This window comes from Paramisgurnus dabryanus, chromosome 2 (assembly GCF_030506205.2).
Source record: "Paramisgurnus dabryanus chromosome 2, PD_genome_1.1, whole genome shotgun sequence".
Classification (NCBI taxonomy): domain Eukaryota; kingdom Metazoa; phylum Chordata; class Actinopteri; order Cypriniformes; family Cobitidae; genus Paramisgurnus; species Paramisgurnus dabryanus.
Genome location: NC_133338.1, coordinates 56,192,463 through 56,216,807, shown reverse-complemented (window position 1 = coordinate 56,216,807; position 24,345 = coordinate 56,192,463). Strand labels below are relative to the sequence as shown.

The 24,345-nt window shown below is 39.9% G+C and overlaps 1 protein-coding gene across 1 annotated transcript in view; it reads right to left on the bottom strand.

Moving 5' to 3' along the window:
* Nucleotides 1–24,345, bottom strand: part of LOC135743942 (macrophage mannose receptor 1-like) — a 97,347-nt gene that overhangs the window by 23,190 nt on the left and 49,812 nt on the right. Inside the window, exons 26-33 of the mRNA XM_065261847.1 lie at nucleotides 24,030–24,191; nucleotides 23,912–23,944; nucleotides 11,213–11,304; nucleotides 10,881–10,996; nucleotides 7,769–7,850; nucleotides 7,502–7,646; nucleotides 4,367–4,405; nucleotides 816–979 (exon numbers count right to left, since the gene is read on the bottom strand). Of these exons, the coding sequence (XP_065117919.1) occupies nucleotides 816–979; nucleotides 4,367–4,405; nucleotides 7,502–7,646; nucleotides 7,769–7,850; nucleotides 10,881–10,996; nucleotides 11,213–11,304; nucleotides 23,912–23,944; nucleotides 24,030–24,191 (833 nt within the window). The remainder of the gene's footprint in view (nucleotides 1–815; nucleotides 980–4,366; nucleotides 4,406–7,501; nucleotides 7,647–7,768; nucleotides 7,851–10,880; nucleotides 10,997–11,212; nucleotides 11,305–23,911; nucleotides 23,945–24,029; nucleotides 24,192–24,345) is intronic.

Genomic DNA, 24,345 nt, shown 5'->3' with positions numbered 1-24,345 from the left:
CCCTGGTCTCTCTTTGTCACGCACTCCCCTCTGGACTCTGGTCGTCCGGAGCCCCTCCTCCACCGCGGTCGGCTGACCCACCGGCTCCTCCCCGGCCCTCAAGACCCTCAACTCCCCAGGGCTGCTCTCTGACCGCTTGGCTCCGCCTAGCATCGCTTCCTGTCGTCTATGGGGAAAGATGTTCCACCATCCTGGCTCCTTTCCCCAGCGACTCCACACTGGGGCTTCCCTCTGGCTGGTCTCTGGACTACCAAGATCCCTAGTTCCTCCCATCGTCGTTACCTTCTGTGTATTGACTCTTTGGTTGTCGTCATTCTCCCCCACCACTTTGATGTTGTTTTGGTTACGGTGGGGGGATGTACGGTTTTGTTATCATTGTCTTAGTTTTCATTATGTTCATTATCATTGTCATTATTGTTAAGTCATTTTCACCTGTGTCTTGTGATCAGTATCACAGTCCTCACCTGTTCCCTCATTGTTAGTCTGTGAATATACTTCCCTCGTGTGCTTCAGATCTCGTCCTGTGTTTGCTGTGTATCATCGTCATCATTAAAGATTTCTGTGTTTTTGTATCCTGTTGTCCTTCGTTGTCTTTATGTGCAGTAAACCATAACATGGACGTTCAGGATTTTTTGTTGCTGAGCTCACCAATATTTATCGAGCTGACTGTACAGTACATAATGCTGCAGATATGAACTCTGCCTCGTACCTGCATGACACTATGATGTCATCCATCACCAGCATGCATTTAATTTAAAGCATTTAGCAGCAGAGTACAAGTCAAACTAGAAAACATTGTCAGTATTTTATTTTACCTGCTTCCATAAAAATCTCCTCTCAGTATTACCAGTGACGACAACAAGATCAGCATGATTCTTCTTACAGAAGTAACGAGCTTCTCCCATAGAGTAAAAATCAAAATTTATGAAATACTGATTGCCATTGTACTGAATCCAGCCATCAGATGTCTTGTTATATTCTATAGTGAGAAAAAAATGGGAACAATGTTAATTTATGCGATCTATAGCTGCAAAACATTTCTAAAATGTTTCTGTTCAACATACGTGATGTCAATAATACAACATTATAAGATAATAGCTATTATAATTTATGAAGAAGTTTAGTAAGGGTTCTTCACAGCAATGCTATAGAGAGGTTTTCAACATTCAACATTTTAACTTTCTCATAACAGACAAACAATTGCTCTGGCTTACGCCACTGGCTAGTGCGGTGGACATAAGTCTGAAGAGCACGGACTGGACACAATCTGTGGTATAACTCCTGCTCCGGCGTGGTGAACGGCGGAGGGCAGAAAGTCTCAAGAATGACCGGATGTGCAGTTGAAAAGGGAACCTTGGGCAGGTAATCAAGATAAGGATGCAAAATCACCTTCACCATTCCTGGGGCAAAATCTAGACAGGATGGCGAGACCGCCAGAGCCTGCATATCCTCAATTCTTTTTAAAGAAGTTACCGCCATTAGAAAAACCATCTTTAGTGTCAGAAGTCTATCAGACGCTGACTCTAGAGGTTCAAAGGCATAATTCTTTCTAGTGGAAGGAGCCCTAGCACTCAAAATAGTGTCAATAAATTCAGGCGACAAGCCTGTGTCCCATCAGTTGGTACCTTTCAGGAGCCAAACATGGAGATTCCACAGTTCGGGCCTGGGATGCATTATTATATGAGACAGAAGGTCCCTCCTCTCCGGACTCGCCCATGGCGAGTCTTTGAGGAGAGATATTATCTATGAGAACCACACTCTGTTCGGCCAACGCGGTGCTATCAGTAAGAGGCAAGAGCCTTGCTGGCAAACTCTAGCTAGAACCTGCGGGAGCAGTGCCACTGGAGGAAACGCGTAGAGGCGCTTGCCCAGCCATGTGTGTTGGAGCGCCACCTCTCGCGATTTTGCTTGTATTAGCCAATCGTCCATGTAATTTAAAATGCGGATGCCCCGGCGTCTCAATGCAGCCAGTGCTGCATCCATACATTTTGTGTATGTGCGGGGTGATAAAGCTAGGCCGACTGTAAGAACAAGGAAGTATCTGCTGTAAAAGCCTGACCTCCTTTCTGGAAGGGGAACATGCTCTATGGCCCCTTTCATCAGTAGAGTTTGTATTTCTTGCAACATTAAGTGCGTTTGTTCCGGTCTCACAGAAGTGAATATCACGCCATTGAAGTGCGGAGGACGACGAATAAATTGGATTCTGTATCCTATGTGTACTGTGCTTATTACGCAAGCAGAAACGTTTGGCAGAAGTTTCCACGCTGCCAGGCTCTCTGATAATGGTATTAATTTTGTAATTTCCTCTTGGGGGAATGCTAAAAATCCCTGCACCCTGAATGACAGCAGGAACACGGGGTGCCTTTAACATTGAAGACAGGGGCCTTTAACATTACGTTGTTCGCTCTTCGCAGGGAAACACGATTCGCTACGCTATCCTTTTTAATGTTCCTCGGCTTTGAAAGACCGGGAAGAGGTCGGGTGACCGTGAGTGACAGCCCCTTCCCATTGCGTGTCCCTCATGCTTTTAACTTCAGTGAATTTCATGACAACAGAGTCAACCACATCACCAAATAAACCCAATGGGGAAACAGGGACATCTAAAAGAAAAGTTTTATCCTTCTCATTTATGCCTGACAGATTTAGCCATAAATGCCTTTCTGTGCTTACCAGAGCAGACATAGAACGGCCGATAGGGGAAGCCGTTTGTTTAATGACATGGAGAGACAGATCTGTAGTCCTACGCAACTCGTCAAATGTCTCTTTGTCTATCGTCTCGCCTGCACTCAACCTTTAACAGATCAGCCTGGTATGCCTGTAATATCGCCATAGTATTCAGCGCAGCACCAGCCTGACCTGCAGCTTGTTAAGCTTTGCCCACGAGAGCTGAAGTTACTTTACACGGCCTTTGTGGGCAGGATAGACTTCATTAATGAGGATGCCGAGCCAGGCGAGAGATAACTCGGGTGCGTCTCTTCCACCTGTGGCATTTCGGTATATCTGCGCGTCTTCGCACCCACGATAGTCGAATAAATTGACGCCGTGGGCATGAAAACATGCGATGAGTATGGTCTCTCCCATGATTTATTTAAATCACCCTGGAGATCCTCAAAGAATGGGAGAGGCTTATGTTTCGTCCTCTACCTTTTGTCACTAGAAACCTATCCACTGGATGCTTTGTTTGGGGTTCTCGAGGCCAGTCAATCTGCAACCTGGCTACTGCACTTGTTACCACCTCGAGAAGCTCCTCGACCGAGTTTTATCATGCGAGAAATGCTCGGAGGCTGGTTTATAAAACTCTGCAGAACCGAGAGAGATATCATCAATGTCATTATTATAATTATCCCCCACATGAACCGAAGAAACACCGGAGAGCGCTTCGGAATCACGCGAAGAAATGTATCTTAAATTTGACGGTGCGGTCAGAAAATAATCACAGCGAGCACGAAGCATTTTTATTGTGAATGATTCACAATGCTCGCACTCATCAGACTGTAAAGCCATGACCGCATGCTCTTCCCCCAAACACACAAAACAGTAAGTGTGTGTCGTCCTTCGCCATAAAGCGAAAACAAACACACGACTTAGACTGCTCGTGACTCTTCTTACTCGTATTTTCCTTTTAACTTAAACTCTTAAAAAATCGGAAAGGGAGAAAATCTGCACTCTATCTTGTTGGAATCTAACTCCTAACAAAGATCTCAAGTGAAGTTCAAAAGGTAAGAGAGAGATTTGCATTTCAGTGTAGCACACACACATTCAGTAGTTGGTCAGAAAAAAAGACCTGATGACACAGCTGGTGCTCATCTATTTTATAGCCTTGCATTGGGTGCGCTGTGATGTCGTCATCAACCGAGGCTATATACCTCCGGGTCAATTCCATTGACGTGTTTGCACACTATATTCAGCTGGTCAACAATAAAGACGTTTCCCCATAGCACTTAGCAGCGCAGCATCGAGTATAGCTTTTGATAGGGAACTTGATTTCTCACGTCATGACCCCTTTAACAACTTGACTGTACAGCCAAATATGATTCTTCTGTGTTTATTTTTAAGAGTGCTGGTTAAAGTTTGTGCACTGATGATTTAAAAATCATAATCTTCAAAAGATTCATAAGTTTTAACATGTTTGATCAAGAATTGCAAGCTTGAACTGCTTGTATTTTTTTAGTTCTTTAGTAAACTGTTAGATTAGGTTATATAGATAATGTTTAGATTAAAGATGTATCACTCCATATCACAGAAACTCACATTAAAACTCACATATGAATTTGTCAGAGAGCTACGTATAGATCTAAAGTTGAGCAACACGAGACATAGATGAATGCTGTTGTATAACACATACTGTACAGAAGTGAATCTTTACCTTGAATGACTGATGTCGGTGGGGATTTTGGAGTTATGCCTGTAAAAAAAAAATGTAAAAGTTCAGTGACTACGTCCCAAGTATAACAGCAGCAATGACAGTGTTCTTAATTTGACAAAGTACATAGTATCACTAGTCAACTAAATGAATATAACAGGGCAAAGATGAATGCACATTTGTATATTGATTCAATAGATTTATAGCATTTTGAAAAAAAAACTTTGCATTTTTTGGAAAAAATAATCAGTTTTTATAATAAATCTTTTAAAATCAAATTATAAATTTTTTATGTTTTTATAACCTAAAGATGCTATGTGAAAGATTGTAATAGAAAATAGGGGTTTTCATCTTGTCACTTTCTTGGTATAGAAAGCCGAAATTAGTCAAAATGGATTTATTGCGTTTTGGAACCAAACTCTTCAAATGATGAGCAATTTTTGGGAGCGATATTTTCAGTTTTACGGGGGTAGATGGCGTAATGTAATTTTACAGCAGGATATCTGTAATATTGATGGTCAATTCGGACGGGATTAGAAATCTCAGTAAAACATTCAGAAGTGGGAGGGGTAACTCGCAAATTACGCAGTGCGTCACCTCTTTTGTCGTCACGTGCACTTTACCTTGCTTCCTGATATCACATGTGCAAACAACACAGACACAGACAAGAAAAACGCAAAACCGGCCACCGGAAAAACATGTCATCGTCAGAAACAATCTGGTAAAAAAAGTTTGTCCATTAAGGGCTTCTGTAGAAACATGGCAGCACAAAATGGCGACTTCCATGTAAGGCAGGGGTGTCCAAAGTCGGTCCTAGAGGGCCAGTGTCCTGCAGAGTTTAGCTAAAACTTCCCTCACCACACCTGCCTCAAAGTATCTAATCTGCCTAGTTAGACCTTGATTAGCTGGATCAGGTGTGTTTGATTAGGGTTGGAATAAAACTCTGCAAAGACACACGCCCTCCAGGAGCAGGATTGGACATCCCTGATGTAAGGGGACCCTCGGTGTATGTAGATAAACATCTCATTCTAAGGTAATAAAAACATAACCGTGCATTATGAAAGGTCTTTATACGCCCCTGATCAAATAGTTTTGTTTAATATTTTACATTTATGTCAAGAGATCCTTCTAAAAAATTACACACTGCACCTTTAATTTCAGTTTCAGAAACAGTTCTGTGCTTCTGAGAAGTGAATTTGACTTTTTCTTAGAAAGTCTGTGTAGTTGTATTCATGACTTGTCACTGAATAGTTTTTACCTAGAACGCAAGTAATTGCTTCTTTAAGCGCTTTTATATTTGAAAGAAACACGCAAAATAACAGAAATAACAAAATTTAAGTGTATATTTACAGCTGGTCTATTGCACTGGATTACTATTACCTGAGGGAATTTCTCCGGACCTTTTGACAGAAGGTAAAAGTTGGCGTAATCTTTACTGACATTAGTACTATTCGGACGGGATTAGTTTTACATAGGGAGGTGGGGTAAAGCAATTTTTATCTGAGCTACTCAGTGATTTTAGTTCTGTCTGAATGATCCATGTCAGTAAAGATTATGGCAACTTTTACCTTCTGTAAAAAGGTCCGGAGAAATTACCTCCGTTAATACTAATCCAGTGTGAATAGACCAGCTGGAAAATACACGTAAATTGCGTCATTTCCTTTTCATTTGCGGGTTTCTTTTAAATATAAAAGCGCTTAAAGAAGTAATTACTTGCGTTCTAGGCATAAAAACAAGTCAGTGACAAGTCAGTTCCTGAATAACACGACACAAACTTTCTTTAAAAAAAGTCTAATTTACTTCTCAGAGGCACGGAACTGTTTCTGAAACTGACATTCTCACCCAAACTGAAATTAATCCCTGTGTTTCGCGTTTTTCTCATCTGTGTCATATTGTTTGCACATGTGATATCAGGAAGCAAGGTAATGTGCATGTGATGACGAGAGGTGACGCGCTGCATAATTGAGTTACCCCTCCCACTTTTGAATGTTTTACTGAGATTTCTTATCCCGTCCGAATTGACCATTAATATTACAGACGTCCTGCGGAAAAATTACATTACGCCATCTACCCCTGTAAAACTAATCCTGTCCGAATAAGTTAACCAGATTTAGAAATGTCTCATTGAAAGAGACGGGGGACACACAGTGTTTCACATAATGTTTACATTGTGTGCTGTGTGCAGTAAACACAAAACCACTGGGAGCAGCGGTCACAGCTGTGTTTTATCGTAAATATCAGAATTTAGGACTGAAACTAACCGTTTTATAACAGGAGATTAGCCTACACTGTAGAAAATTCTTTGCTGCCTTAAAATTTTATTTTAGTTGAATCAACTCATAATTTTAAGTAATTTTAACTTACTATTATTAATCTTGACTAGAGATGAGTTGTAACTTATAAAATATAGTTGAAAGAAGACTTCTTAATCTTAGTTTCAGGGCTGAGCCTGGTTAGTACTTGGATGGGAGACCACCTGGGAAAACCAGGTTGCTGCTGGTAGAGGTGTTAGTGAGACCAGCAGGGGGTGCTCACCCTGTGGTCTGTGTGGGTCCTAATGCCCCAGTATAGTGACGGGGACACTATACTGTCAAAAAAGCACCGTCCTTCGGATGAGACGTTAAATCGAGGTCCTGACTCTCTGTGGTCATTAAAAATCCCAGGATGTCCTTCGAAAAAGAGTAGGGGTGTGCCCCGGCATCCTGGCCAAAACTTGCCCATTGGCCTACTAATCATCCCTCATACTAATTGGCTAAATCACTCGGTCTCCTCTCCACTAATAAGCTGGTGTGTGGTGGGCGTTCTGGCGCAATATGGCTGCCGTCGCATCATCCAGGTGGATGCTGCACATTGGTGGTGGTTGAGGAGATTCCCCCATTCATATGTAAAGCGCTTTGAGCACTGGAAAAGCGCTATATAAATGTAACTAATTAACTAATTATTAGTTGAAATAAAACATTTAAGGCAGCAAAGAATTTTTTACAATGTACCGACTTCGAAATGTTGCGGCTGACCAATCAGAATCACAAATTCCAGAGAGCCGTGTTATAAATCTAAATATTCATCAAAACATTCATTCACTAACACATTTTTTGTTTACTCTGTACTGTATATATTTGCTTATATCTGCATGTGTACCTATTGGAATCTGACAGATCCAGTCCATATAAGTATCACAATCACGATCATTCCACTTGCGGTCATAACTAGTGCCATATTCAGCACAGTTCTCATTATTGTTGACGTTGTTTGGTTCACCAGAGGCCCAGTGCTGATAATCAGACTAAAACAGAAATAAACACACAATCACGGACAGAAGAACATGATAAAAATGTAAAATAATGTTGACGGAAAAGCCTCAATGAATCAACACCAATAGACAGAGAGTAATGAGAAATCACTCACAGGAGTTTGATCTGACCACACATAACCAGAATTACTGTCCAATGAAGTAAAGCCGATCCACGCTGCAGCTAAGCTGTAATACCTGAAAAAAATCTCATGTGACAAAACTCAAATTCTTTTCTCTTTGCTAATGGTCTGCATTATGTATTTCCCATCTTGCGAGTTGTGACCAAGGTTGTCACATAAGACTAAAGTTCTGTCTACTTGAGTGTGGAGAGACGGGAAAGACAGAAATCTCTAAAATCTTCTGTGACTACTTGAGTGTATTGAGCACAGGGCCATTTCAGATATTTGGGGGCCCTAGGCGAAAAAGTAAAGTGAGGTCCCAAGTCCTCCCTCAGGACATTTTTTTTAATTCAAATGGGATTTCTTGTATTCTGTTGCATTTTAAGAGTCATGAATTACTCTGTAGTACGCTACAAAAAGTGGCCACTATAGTGTTGTAAGGACACAGTGTCTGAAAGTTATGAGGCATTGTTGATGGGAAAGACAGAATTTGATTCAAGTTTATTTTTGTCACCAAGGCAAAAACATGGTAAAAAAGTAAAATTATTCATATTATTATTATCATTCTTAAAGGGATAGTTCACCATAAAATGAAAATTCTGAGTCCCATGCCGAGTCCGAGTCAAGACCAAGACCATAAAACAACATTTAATTTAACAATTATTTTTTGTTTTAAAATAGATATTTAATTGAGTATGAAAGATGGCATTTGTAGCAAAATATGCACAGGGAAATAAGGTGGGTCGTGCAAAGCACCTGGCTTGGCTGTATAAAATATATAAAAACAAACTGTTGTTCATTAGTTCATGCGTTTATTGTGCTTGGACACTGGATGCGCAAGCAGTGCATTTACAGTGAGGTTAAAGCTTAATGGCTGCATTTCTGGAGCAGCGCCTGTCTGTCTACCTCAAATATAACATATAAAATGATTGCTTTAGATTTTAATGTGGAAATGTGTTGACCTTGGATACTTTACTGTACAAGCAGTAATCAAGTGGAGCAGTTTCTTATGAATGTCTCTTTCTTTTTTCTATTCTCACGAGTCAGCGGATCAACAAGATTATTCTTAGAAAAATATGTGAGAACTTCTTCTCTATTTTGTTTTGGAGTTTTTAACAAGGGTCATCACATCCTCATATCCTCATTTACCTTAATTATGTGCCTTTTATTAGCAAATCTCAAAGTGTGGAGATACAACCATTAAACCTCGGACAAATGCTAGGCTACTCTCTATGTTCTCATTATAATAGTGCTAACTATGCTGTTCATAACAAAACCGGCATGAAAAAACATGCGTTTGCCTATTACACTGAAAAAAATACATTTACTTACACATGTGCAAGTTATTGAGATAAACATATAAATGCTGCAGTGAGCCCCGTGTGTAATGCTGTGTGATTATAATGCTGGAGGATTACAACAATGGGTTGCATTTATTGGCAGAGCGCATAGCATCTTGAAAACATATAATTGGATGCCAGTCTCATAATTTTGTGGATCAGCATTAAGGAGGTTATTTGCATTGACTATTTATGGTTAAAAATGGGTGTGTACAGAACGGGACTTAAGGCTGGTTAAGTACGCACTCTTGCTTTGTGATTTATAAAGGAAACATTTCCTACAGGTGTGCGTACGCATGGTTTTATAAATTGGAATTTTTTTAGCGTATGTCATTTTTGGCTTTTGGGCGAACATAAACTTTTAGTAGGGATCCTACACTCATCCTACGTTTTATAAATGAGACCCCTGGTAAACAGGATACGTGCATGACACTTTTTAAAACAGGACAGACACAACTCTTTCCCAAGGTACTCGTTCAGGGATACAAAGGCATTCGTTCCTCAAAGTGTCATTTCATTATGCAATAACGACTGTAACCTCTGTTCACTAAGAACAGATGAGTTCATTGCCATAACTCATTGAGGCTGTAGCGCTCACTTCACATTTTCAGAAGCTTTGCTTGCACTTCCCTTTTAACCGTTTCGGGGTCCATCACGCTTGTGATGTCATTATCTCGCTGCCTATAAGACAGACTAGTTTCACAAGTTTATTCAGATGTGCGAACACTGCATGCTCTTCTCCCCCAAGTGTCATTTTATGACGCAGTGTCTCGTTCCCACTGTCAGGGAACAGAGTTTACCGTCATAACCGAGACGTTTTCCCATTCAGCAAAAAATATATTTTCTCTGGCCAAAAATATGTTTTAAATATATGGCAAATACTTAAACATATGCTAAAATGGGGCAACAGATATATTTCTAATTTTACAACCCAAACAGCTAAAACTATATTTTCCTGGCCAAAATATTAAAGTTGGTATAAAATGTATAGAGTATAACTATAAAATGTATAAATATGTATAAAATATTAAATTATAAGTATATTTTTGCTGTTGAAAATATATTTAATTTTAAACTTTTCAAACCTGTTATGTTTACAGGTTTGTAAAATACAAAGTTTTTCTTCCAATGCCACGTGAATGTAACTGCTTTAAAATCCTTTTTTTTTATATATTTCAATATGTACAAAAAATATATTTGTAAAAACTACATTTTTGTAAATAGGCTATATTGCAAAATATATTTCAGCACATTTTGCGCATTTTTATGTTTATTTTGACACATATTTAAAATTATATTACAAATATATTTTTGCTGTATGGGTAAGATGTGAAATGTCAACCGCCATTTATTTAGCTTATTTATCAAATCATTGTAGATGTAACAACTCGCGAGATCCACCAATCAGACAGTTTACAGAATAATAAAAAAACATTTTGATTAAAATGAACCAAGCCAATCTTTTTCCATGTGTGCTCAGCCATTTGGTTTGTGCTCAAGCATGGCAGCACCCATGGGATCGGCTCCTATGGTTTGCCATAAAGGATTAAGTTAAGACTTAGACGTAATTCTGTAATTCTGAGAAGTTCACAAAAATATTTCTGCGAAGTTTCAGTAGAAATAAAAGTGTTGCAGAAGCAGCCTAACCTAACCCTAACCCATAAACTGATTTAAAGTTTTAGGTAACCCTGCTTGCATCACCCTACAAAATAATAATAATGATAATAAATAATATATTCTGTGTGTTAGAACATGTAAATACTTACGGTAACACATTCATTTCATCTTCTGAATGAAAGCTCGCTAAATCACCACCAACAGCTCGACAGAAGTCACGCGCTTCAAACCAAGTCTTCTTCTCATCCTCCTCCTTTCTGTAGATCTAAGAAATTCATATAAAAACTGTGATTGTCCACAGCACAAATAATATGATGTGTTTTATTTGTTAATAATTATATTAATATTAATGTTGCATTCTTATAATGTTACATTTCTATCATTTGTGTTCTTTTTGTGCATTCTGTGAAATTTTTAAAAGTGTGTTAATGCTGTTACAGATGCTCAGTGTTTCAGTAGAATCGTGTGTCTTCACATTTACCCGAACACAACTTCCTGGGTCTTTTTTAATCCAATTATCCGGGCAGCTGAGAGGTCGTGTGGTCGGAGGCTCTCGGGTTGTAGTGACTCCTTCTGCCATTGAGAGAGAGAGAGAGAGAGAGAGAGAGAGAGAGAGAGAGAGAGAGAGAGAGAGAGAGAGAGAGAGAGAAAGAGAGAGAGAGAGAGAGAGAGAGAGAGAGAGAGAGAGAGAGAGAGATGTATGGTATACCACAGGGATCAGTTCTAGGCACAATCCTTTTTTGTTATGCATGCTCCCTATAGGAAACATTAATACTTTTTTCAAAAAATCAAGGGGGCATGATGCATCTGCAGCACTGTTACAGTTTTTTTCAGTTGCTAACAAGCATTGTTCAATACTTGAACCACATTTTCAAAATTCTTCACATAGTCAGTGGAAAAAGAAGTCAGTGCAGACCAAACTGTGAACCATTTATCATTGCTTTCAGACAAAATGCATTCAGTGACCACACAAAATTCAGAAAAGTATTTAATAAAAGGCAGGTAGGTGCGTTACCAAATCACTATTTTCGCTGAGAAAGCCAAGCATCAGTGCCCGGCACATATCAGCAGTGGAACAGCAAACTGTGGCGTGGGAACACAACGTCTACGTTCCCTTCCTTCAGGAAATTAGGGTTACATAAGTAACCGAGACGTTCCCTTTCAGACAAATTGGAAATCCTTACCAAAGCACCACTGAAGCTGACCCTTCCAGTTCCTGCATAAAGTCCTCCGACTTCTATTTTAAAGAGGCAGAACCTGGGCTTACAGCAGACAAAGAGCTGCTCTGAGGGTCCTAAAGCTTTGAGGTTGGTACACATATCTATGCAATGAGCACACAGGAAATAACAAAGCCATGGTTGGGTCTGACTCCTCTGGTGGCACTGCTTACAGGTTCACCACCTGATCTCTAAAAGGAGTGGTGGGAACCTTGGGCAGGTAGCCGGGCCTGGGTCTCAGTGTCATACTGGAGTCAGCGGGCCCAAACTAAAAGCACAAATCATTGACCGAAAATGCATAAAGGTCCCCTATCCTCTTCACAGAGGCCAATGCGAGGAGTTTTAAAGTTTTCATTGTAAGAAACTTTATACTCACAGTATGCAGTGGCTCAAGGGGGGGGGTCCTGGAGAGCTTTCAGCACAACAAACAAGTCCCAAGGAGGAAAAGAGAGAGGGCGCGAAGGATTCAGCCTTCGTTTACATCTTAAAAACCTAATGACCAGGTCGTGCTCACCCACTGATCTACCATTTACCGGCACATGGTGCGTGGATATCGCCTCCACCTCCTGTTCAAAGACAACACATGGAGGTTCCACAGGTCAGGACTCAGGAGCATAAAACAGGCAATAATATGTTATCTCTGGAGAAGCAAACAGATCTATCTGTGCTCTGCCTAAATGTTTCTGAGGAGGCAATGAGCAAGGTACGACAGGTGACGAGAGCGTAAACCGCCTTGGCGATTGATATACGCAACAGTCACAATATTGTCAGTGTTGTTGTTGAAACGGAGGAGAGCAAGATATACAACTCGAGGCAGTTTATATGCCAGCTCATCTTTCATGTCGTTTAGCCCTGTAAGACCCACGGTTGCAAATTTACAACATCACTTTTAACAATTAAAGAAAAATGCCTGCAAATGTTTTTTTCCTCTCAAAACCACATTTACATAGTTAATGGGTCCTATTGTTTGTCCTCACAATCCTATTGGATAGAAGAAGTGTTTATAGGTCCGGTCATCTGGCTATGAACTCACTCTACCTGCAAACTTCCGGCTGAGCTCATCTCATTTTTGTGCATGACTGGATTTGTCAGGATTAAAGTAAGTAACATTGCTTAAATATTTTTTTAGGTGTTTATTGCAATGTCTAGAACATGTACATATTTAGTTATTTTGGAAAACTTTCATCAAATTTGATTTAGAGCTTGTTATGTCTATGTCTTAATTCTACAACATTGGGTCAGAGTGGTAGTCAAAATACCCTGTGCACCTTACACATTACATAAGGACACTGCACTTTTCAAATGATCACAAATTGAAAAATAAATGTAGTAGAAATGTAGTGTTACATGATTAATTGTAACTAAGCTCTAAATTTGTTTTTCTGTTAATTGTTTTACTTAGTTTAGCTTAGACCATTATTAAACACATGAAAAAATGTTATGGGATATTTGAAACTTCAGCATCTATAGCAGTATTTGAAACTCCCTGTATCTTTGTAGTTTTTTTGTTTGTTTTTTAACTTCTAAATGATCCTGAGCCATTTTTTTCTCAATGTTGCCCAAGCAGCTGTTAGTAGCATTAGGAGATAGAAAAACAGATTCTGAATGTTCTGGAATTTTGGGGATGCCTGTTGCATTGTCCAGGGACAGGTGCGAATGGTCTTGAATGTGAATCTGTAAGTGCTCTGGGGGGATGCATGTGTTCCTTTAGTACAGGGGTCGGCAAGTAACTTTGGCCGCGGGCCAATATTTTTTTTAGCCAGTAGATGGCGGGCCAGCTGATTTTTTTTTTTTAATTTTGAATTTAATCTGATCTTTTGTCAAGCAACATTGTTTTTATTTCCTATTTAAAAGACAAAAGACGGCATTAAAAATTGCTTAAAACATGGTTGTTCTGCTTGTTTCTTTGTCTGTTTGCACCCGCAATAGGCCTATAATCATGAAATATGATGGGTGAGTTTTTTGTCAAATTAAAAACAAAAATAAAAAAATGAAAAAAATAACGACTTGTTTTTCCATTGTTTATTCCTGAACTTAACACCTTTATATGCATATATCAATGAAATCATTTTAAGCAGATCAAGTACTATAGTGGTAACATTTTACAGGCATTTATGCTCCCATAAAAGTCTCTTACAGTCCGGCTTTTGAACTTTATTCCTTTTTTAATTATCATTTATTCGGGACACACACACATACACACTTAAGGTTTAAGAAGGTCTGCGCGGGACTGTTTTTTTTCGTCCAGCTCCCACAAGTTTCTATTCAGCAACGCTTAAAATACACTCTGTGTTCACACGCTTTATTTCCCGACCTGACGGGTCCGCAAAACCTAAATCTCGTTTCCAGAATCTCAAATTCAAATGTCTCGAACTGAAAGAGAGAGATTAAGTAGCCTATAACAATTATAAATGCTATACAAAAATTGTGTTCGTGTCAATATAAATATTATTTTAACATTGTACTGTCAGCAGAGAAAAAATGTCACAGAAAAAATAATGAAATATAAATAACATAAATTAAATAGGACAAAGCCTATCACTCAAATATCTAACCAACATAAACGGAAACCATATTGCCCTACTAACAAATGAAGTAAGCTATTTTCTGCCAAACTATTTCAAACATAATTGCACAAAAATAATTTTGTTGGCTGACAATGGTTTCAGTACCAAACAGCTCCTAAAGCTGTACAGGTGGTCAGAATGAAGTGTGGATACGCTGTCACAGGAGGGCTGTTGTCAGTCAGACCACAGGCTCCGTCCAAAGTATAGGTACCCCAGAGTTCCGCTACCGTCTTTATACTTTAAAATTTCATCAATCCTTTTGGGCGTTTCATACAGTATGCAGCGGGGAAATCGCCGCGCGGCTACGGCTTTTCTCAAGTAGGCTAGTGTAAGGGTTTTGTGCAGCATTTAGTGCAAATATGTTTAATCAGGTAATACATATTATTTATTACGAATAAATAATAATGAAAAAAGTTCAAAAGTCGGACTGTAAGCGAATAAAACTGGCGCATGGTTGCTATTCAAACCATTATTAAAACGGCTGTAATCTGTTACCACAATAGTACCTGATCTGTTTAAAATTATTTCATTGTTATATATGTCTGCTAAGGTGTTAAATAAAAATAAGGCTTAACCCGTTTCATTAATTTTTTCTATTTTTGATCTGAGCGCACAATCAGAAAATCGGAAAACGAGTCGTTAGGCCTATTTGTTTTTTTCATTTTAGTTCAGAAAATAAATAATAGAAAAACAAGTCGTTTTTCTTTATTTTCTTTTTGGTTTAAATTTGAAAAAACCAAATGAAGGAATGATAGGAGCCATATTTGTAAACTGTTATTGTAAAATAAAAATAGTCTGATAAAAAACGGACTTCCAAAATAATCCGGCGGGCCAGAAAATATTGCTGGTTGCCGACCCCTGCTTTAGTATGATAAGTAGAGAGCATAATAGGCTGCAATAGACAGTATTGTTTGAATGTAGTGAAATGTTGATTATCACTTCATTGAAATTATAATACTTATGGGCATGCTAATGGCAATACTTAGATTTCTACCCACATGGTCTACCACCCTGTCTATTCTTTCAGTTTATCTACTACAATGTAAGACCCATATGTATTATTCACATATTTAACTTCATTTTTTTTTTACTTTTTCCATTTCAGAATGCCACCAGCGCAGAAAGGTATTTTATTCAGTGTGCAGGATGTGATTGCTTTTGTCCAAAATGGAGAGAGCGATTTTGAAATCGACTCAGACGACACGGATTCAAGTGACTCAGAGAATGAAGATGCAGGTGAAATGGACAAAGAAAACCACCAACCCATTGACTGCCCAGCCAATGATGATGTGGAAATCAAGCCACAACCAATTAAACACACTGTGCCCCGGGACAGATTTCGCTGGCTGAAAAAGGATTTTATCAGTCCCAATACCGATTTCTCTGGTTCAGAAATTACCAATGATGCCACCTCCCTCCTTACCCCACTGGCATACTTCCAAAAGTTTGTGACAGAAGACATTGTATTGGGAGACAGACACACGGTACACTCCTGTTTCTGATGTGATGTCCCGCAACAGATTCCAATCTCTGTTGACTTCATTACACTTTGTAAACAACTTGACTGTGTCAGAGATGGAAAAGAAGGACAAACTCTGGAAACTCAGACCATGGCTGAATTCATTCAGGGAGAGATGCCTGCAGGTGGTACCCGAAGAGCACAACTCTGTGGATGAAATGATGATTCCTTTCTAGGGGAGATTCAGTAACATCAAGCAATATATGCGCGGCAAGCCACACCCATGGGGGTTCAAACTGTGGGTGAGAACTGGAATCTCTGCCATGCTCTGTGACTTTGATGTGTACCAAGGGAGTGTCAATGGAATACGACAAGCCAAATCTGAACTTGGACTATCAGGTGATATTGTGATGAAGCTCGCCTCCACTCTTCCAGAGGGTCATAACTACAAGATCTACGCAGACAACTACTTCACCTGTGTTCCATTGGTAGTCAAGCTCCTTGAGCGTGGAATCCATTACGTGGGAACAGCAAGGGAGGTGCGCCTACTCAACTGCAACCTTGAAGATGAGAAGAGCTTGAAGAAAAAGGGGAGAGGAAGTTTTGATGTTCGAGTGGAGGGGAACCACAACATCTGCGCTGTCAAATGGTATGACAACAGAGCGGTCACACTTGTGTCATCCTTTGCTGGACCAGAACCTGTGCAGAAGATTCAGCGCTGGGACAAAGCCACCAAAACCATCATTGATGTTGATAGGCCTTACATTGTTGGTATCTACAACAAACACATGGGAGGTGTGGATTTGTTGGACTCATTTGCTGCCAAGTACAAGTTCCCCATGAAATCCCGTCGCTGGTACTTGTACATCTTCTGGCACACCATCATCCTTGCTGTGATTAACGCCTGGCTCCTCTACAAGCGGGACTGTAAAGCCCTGAAGATGACCAAGAAAGAGATACTGAACAGGAGACAGTTTCAGGCACAACTTGCATCCTCTCTCATTCTGGTGAACACACACAACACAACACCCAAGAGAGGGCGACCATCTTCAAGTAAGACAAACACATTCACAAAGACAGTGACATCAGGGAGCCCTTTGGTTCCTCAGAAGAGACCATCCTCAACAGATATGAGTCCCCCAGCCAAGAGGTCATCGGACCACCCCACTGGATGTACGCAAAGACATGATTGCACATTTTGTATCACTGTAAGTGAACACAGACTGCCTTCAAACCACAGTTTTTTTTTTACGAAAAGTTTTTCCAATATTTTTTATTAATAAATGCTTATTCATAAAACTATGATTGTTGTGTGGTTATTACTCATGATATATACTGTTATGGGGCTAAGTAAGCAATCAACCCTGCAAATGAATGCTTAAATGTTCTGTATATCTGTTCAGACAAAGTAAGTACAAACACAGAAGTTCTGCTCCCAGCAATGCCCAATGTTGCAAATTTACAACATTTTCCTAAAAACTTACTAAAACGTAAAAAATCAGAAAACTCTTTCATTTCTACATCAGAGGCCTCCTAAAACAATATCTGGGAGGTCAAAAAAATTTTTGCTCATTTTTTTTCTATATTTGGGTCTTACAGGGTTAGACATCCGCAACTGCAAGCCCGTCCTACATGGCTCCCCACTGCGTGTTGGAGGCGTCTGTGCACACAATGGCATGCCTGGAGACCTGTATCAGTGATACCCCTGCTCTGAGGAATGACGGCTCTGACCACAGAGTAAAAGCGAGACGACACGTTGGTGTGATTGTTACCCAAACCAAGACAGTGAGCCACGCTTTCCTCTGGACTCTGTCGTGAAGCCAACGCTGAAGCAGTCTTATATGGAGCAGACAGCCACTGCTGCACACTGCATGAAAAGTGGGATTTTCGTCCCCGTAAGCGCCTGTAGGCTCCCGAAAATCTCCCGAATTTTCGGCAGCTTTCCTCAATTTACCAGCAGCGAGCTTCGCGTTTGTCTGTGTCACAAATTGTCATAAACGAACCATGACGTAGGTGGAGAGCCCCGCGCGGGTGCGATGCCTCTAATTAGCATATGAATAGCAGCGAAACCTCTGCCGGCCAGTTAGAGCGTCTCTGGCCTAATTAGCATGTGAATAGCAGCAAAACTAGAGTAACGGCCCACTTGAATGTAATCACTCAGTATTGGCTGAAGCCACAACTTTTAAACAAGTAAAATCCCCCGTGAATGGTTGGCAGATGACTTCAAGCCAATCACAAGGGATTTTTCTTGTTTAAAAGTAGTGGCTTCAGCCAATACCGAGTGAGTAAATTCAAGTCGGGCCGTTACTCTAAAGAGGGGGGTTATTGGGCACCCTGGCTCATTATAAATGTAAACCCCAATAATAATAATAATAATAAATAATTTATGTTATCATTTTTTATATATTAATGTCATTGTGCTATGTACTACATTATTCACAACATCAAGGAATATAAGAGAAAACACAGAGGTTTATTTATAAACACACAGCTGTTTATTCAAAGAAAGAGCTTTATTTATAAACACACAACTATGTACAAAGCAGCATAATGTCTCTTATATTGTACTCCAAACACGTCAAAAAGTGCCTAAGATGTTCGGGAAAGATCCCTAAAAATCTTTTTCAAAGTGTTGAAAAAAAACCTCAAAAACGTTGTAAAAAAGTCACTTTTTCACGCGTATATGGTGAGTTGCCCGGTACTTTGGTATCGCCTCTAATCTGGATTGCAGCGTGGCACAGAGCTCGGAGAGTTCCAGGCTGCGAGAGGGCGGTGGCCGCACAATCCATCCAGACACCCCGCCAACAATGCCGTATTCCTCATCAGATATGAGATCTATGGTGGCGCACTTCCAAATGTCCATCTCATCCTCAGCCAACACACTTCGTCTCGCTTCCAGCAACTGTAATACAATCAATAAGGACAATAAGTGACCTGAAAAATACTCACATTGACAAAAAACTGATCTAATATAATAAATCTTACCATTTTTCTTCTGGATCGACTCCGAGCTAAACTTTTCGCATTTTCCGCCTGCGATGCGAGTTCAGGTTGTTTGTATCTGAAACTCCGGCGTACCGACTCATAACACGTCTTACGGGCAGCTGGAAAACAATTAAATGAGACTGGTATTAATAAAAAGAGTCACGGTATAATTAAACAAGAAATGAGGAAAAACATTAGAAGTTATACTTACAAACAATGTCGTCATTCTCAGCAGTAAATCTGGACTTGCTGAAATAGCCCCAAGCAAATCGGAGGTCACGGCTTTGTTATGAGGCCACGTTAGTCTGTGAAAACAAAATGTGTGGGTTTAAGCTCGGATCTATTAACGTATCTATTTCCTTATACAAGAATAAAAACATATTCTTTAAATCGTAACGTTACCTTTGCTCTGGTTCATAGCGCCTGCAGTGTGCCTCAGAGACGCCGTACAGCCTCCTGTAAATTACAAGACAAAAAACACCTCTTAGTTATAAAACACACAGCTTGGGCTACTTCAAAAAATATGCTTATACATAAAATTATTCTTACCGCAATCTTGGGATTGTGCACCCGTCTGCTCTTCTTGGAGAGTTACAAACACCAAACCAAACGTCTGTTACGCTTGTCGACACTGCTGTGTGAGCCGTGACCATGACCTCGCACATGATTGGACGAAGGCGAGAAGCCTGTCGGGCTCCTCCAATCACATGCGAGGTTATTGATATAAGGAAAATCTTGTGAGACGTGTGCGCATGCGTATGATATAAACAACAAACGCGATGTGCCGGAAGCTCTGTGTGAAATCAACACAGTGTGCTGTCAGTTGAAAGATGTAAGTCCCAAGACTGAAGAAACGACCTCGGCGCTTCTGTAAACATTGCAACACTGAAGTGTGTCATACACAGTATTTTGACCACAGAAAGCGCTATTTAAAAAATGGAGTTTGGGAGAAAAAAATCCAAAAGGGCTACGTCAGATAACGTACAGAGCCTGCTGCTACCCAGTCATGAATCCGCTGTGAGTGATGTCCCGTCATGTGTAAAGACCCGGAAGATAACTTTACTGGAGTTAGAGAGATTGGTGAAAGTGAAATGCACTCCGAGGACCCAGAAAAAGAAGTGATTGAAGAATTTGAAGAAACGCACCCAGCGAATTTCAGTTCAGACAGCGGTGAGCATAAATACATATTTTTTATATAAGCTTGGCTTGCTTTACGTATGTTATCATTTTAAACAATACTAAAACATATCAACAAGTAAAGTAAAATAAAATCAACAAGTTAAACAAAAACGTTGGAGTTAAATGTGGTTGATTATCACTGTTGTTGTTATTTTAATAGTAAATTATAATTGAATAGGAATATCGCGTTATAATGCATAACGTTATCTTCTGTTTGTTGTTTTTCAGACGAAACAGCAGATGACCAAAGCATTCGTCTTTTCCTGGACATCTCTTGTTGTGTGGTAAGCATGAAATTACATTTGGATATACTAGTATAAAGTTCAATACATGCTAATCCAGAGCTGAAATGGGAAAACCTAACAATTTTCACCCACATGATTGTTTTCCACTCTTAAATTTCTGTTAGTTAACTAATGAAAGCAACTAAAGTATAAACACACTTTATAAAGTATTAAAAAAATCCTAAAATGAAGTTGAAGTGGATGGTTGCATGTGTTTTAAATATGTCCTTTAAAATTTCATAGGATGACTATGTGGATGAAGAGGGGGAAATCCTTGCTGAGGAGCAGAGTGAACCCTATCCTCACATACAAGATGGGGAGGAGCATGGAAGTGATCAGGCCAGAAGTGAAAAACCAGAACACTTGTTAATGAAACTTTTGGGCATGATGAAATTGACTGGTATCCTCCGTGACGACTTCTTACAGTATGTGGGTTGTCCAAAATGTATGACAGTGTACATGCTTACTGAAACCTATGAGCTCAGACGGGATGGTACAAAGGTTTACAGGACTTGTGGTCACATCCCATTCTATAATCACCCACAGCAGAGGTCTGCATTAAGGAAGAAATGTGGCTCTGCCTTGCTAAGCAAGACTACATATTTGAGCAGTGAAGAGTATGTCCATCCAATACGTTCTTACTGATACAAGAGTGTTGTGCAGTCTCTGGGAGGACTTGTTAAAAGACTTGGATTTGAAGAGAAATTAGATGAAAGGCGAAAGCGGGAAATGCCAAAGGGTGTGTTAGGAGATGTATATGATGGACAAGTATGGCAGGATTACCAGTATGTGAATTCAATAACTGTAGTCATGCCACTATGCACAGTATTTGAGCTGTGATGTAATTGCACAAGTTTCCTTGCTTCATTCCCTTCCAGACAGACATTTTGTTGTTTGATGTTGTTTGCATAGAATGCACAAATTGAGCCTGATTAAAACTCTGTTAAAACAATTAAAATTGTTGAAATAAATTGTTTTGTGTATCTTTTTTTTACCTAACATTGGTTATTGCTAATGACATACAGAGATATTCATATATACTGTTGGCCTGGACAAACTGAATCTACTTAAAGGGATAGTTTAAAAAAAATTAGGGAAAAATATTTTGATAGTATTGTGATAAATGATGAAGAAAATATTTTGATAAATGATTGTCATTAAACTTAAAGATGATTTTGAATTACTCTGTCCAACATCTCCGCTTAGTTAACTGAGTTGAAAGATTTTCTATTTTTAATTCATTTATAATTATAATTCTCTTAGTGTTATAAATGGTATTATAACACAAAACTCATGAATAAGTCAGTCATTGAATAAACTTGATTCTCCACTGAAACACACACAAAACTGCGAAAAATACAATACAATGTGCTGTTTATGTCAATAAACACTGACCACCTGAACGGTGACTTTCATTAACAAAAATGGTAATTTATCATTTAAAACTAAACAACATGAATAATATTAGAGCAAAAAACCTCTATGACATTTTAACAAATATTTAAGTAGTTAAAGTTCTTATTAGTTCTTAATTCTGTAAAAAAGCTTAAATAATCATAATATTCAGGGACAAAGGATTATGGGTGTAATATATTTTTAAGTATATGTCCAAAACTCAAAATATTAAGTAATGTTAATATCATTAAGACAATATCTGGGTTAACAGTGTAGCATACTTTGAAAATAAATCAATTCAAGCTACAATTTAAGAGTTTGTAATTTGGCTATACTGATACCAGAGATTTTATTAAAATCAAAGTTTAAAACCTCTCAGAATGTCACCTGAGTAAAACTCCCCCAGCTGCTACCCTCATTTGCATTTGTATAGCTCACAGCATGTTCATTTACATGTTAAAGCCTCCCCTAGAATTAGGGGAAGGGGGGACAACTTCAGAGCAAGACCCACGTCAACTTCTGACAACTTATGGCAGTTTTCGGTGTTGGCTGCAAATTGTCATGCGCAGTCGTATACTTGGAGTTTCACAACAATCTACAGTGCCACATTCTGGCGAAAATTCCACTTTTCATGCAGTGGCAGCCATATGACCCAGGAGCTACTAAATTGCTTCAGCAAGACAGCGCTCTTGTCTTTGAATGTATTCAGACAAGTCAGGATCGACTGTACACGCTCTTCTGTTCCACACAGTCCAGTTCCATGCCGTGAATAGAAATCCTCTGCGTAGGGCAAAGTTTTCTCTTTCCTCAGTTGACCTGAAGACCTAGACAAGGTGTTTGAGCACACAATCCGTGTGATCGCAAAGCATCTGACGAGACTGGGCTATTATGAGCCAATCGTCATAATACGCTAGAATGCACACACTGCTCTCTCTAAGGGGTTTTAATACCCCCTCGGCAACTACCGTGAGGACACGAGACAAGAGAGAATGTGCGCTCTCGGAAAGAGGCAGACTGTGGGGCAGATGTCAAGGGGCCAGCTGTTGGCTTACAACGCGGCATGTTCTGAGCGATCATTGTTCATTGCTGCAGGTGCCTCCCCACAGGCTCGGTGGGCTGTGAGGGAAGAGTTGCTGGTCGCTTGGGATGCCAGTGTAACCATTTAGTGGCTCCACCATCAGAAGAGGTGATGGCTGAACATCTGTTCCGGGAGGAAAAAATCATGAACCTTAGGATAGAAAGGAACGGGTGGTTAGGACTGCGCTGAACTTGCAGTCCCAAAGTACCAATCAACGAGGCGGGATGGGGAGGAGTTCTGCACTCCAGCTGACCGTCTCCACAGCCCGAGCAAACATGGCCACCACCCCGGGTTGAACATGGGTTCCGCAACCCTCCCCAAAGGAGGGAGCATGTCTGAGTCGGCGTCCGAAATAGACAGGTCCTGGTGAGGACCAAAGGAGGTCAAGGGCAATGTAGAACACGTGCCACCTGTCTCCATCAGCAACTGAACTGGCTGTGGATCAGGTTGCTGAGAGCTACTGGTCAGTGCCAGCAGCCAAATCAGCACTGTTATACGGAGTGTTTCTGTGAACTGAAATATCTTTAAATATGCATTTGTTCCTTCACATGAAGCTATTGAGTGTATTAAAAGACTTTGAATATAGTGCATACAACGTTTATGGTGCTTTTATAATATGTTGTCCTTTTAATAGCTTGTTAGTAACAACCATGGCTAACGAATTGGATCGGTCCTTTTGTCGGTTGTCAATCCGATGTCAGATCCAGCCAAAAAGCCCGGATCGGCCCCGATACCGATCCAGCATATCGGATCGGGACATCCCTAGTCGTAATGACCGACTGAAAGGGAATTTGTGTTTTTTGAATGAGAATTGTTGCCAGTGTTTTGTTGGTCTGAGTTTTGGAGGTGAGATTAATTCTTTGGCCAACATTCATGCTGGTAGTGCAGACTGTGTGAAAAGTTTTGAAAATGTGGTTTCAGTACTGAACAATATTTGTTAGCAACTGAAAAAAACTGTGACTCATGAACACTTTTCACAGGTTATAATTAAACGCTGCATTTGTAGTTCATCATACCTGAGACTGATGGCTTCTCTGTCGGTGGTATAACTGTTAATAAAAACACATGTAGATATTAACATACAGTAAGCTTATGTGATATTAATGCAGATTATTTGTTAGTTTTTTGTCAGACCTTTAGCAGTCTTGCAGATATAACCTCTGTGTTCATCACAGCTGCTGGTGCTCCACATCCCAGTGTCTGACTGAACTTCAACACAAATGTAAACATCATCCGGCATCTGCGGTTCCCAGTTCATGTAATCCACAACCGTATTATCAATCCACATCCAATTACCTGTCACACACAAACATCAGTTCAATGTTTCTGTGATTTTAAATGTATTGCATTGGTTTAGATCAGGAGTGGGGAACCCTGGGTCCTGGAGGGCCACTGTCCTGCAGAGTTTAGTTCCAACCCTAATCAAACACACCTGAATTTTATTTCCAAG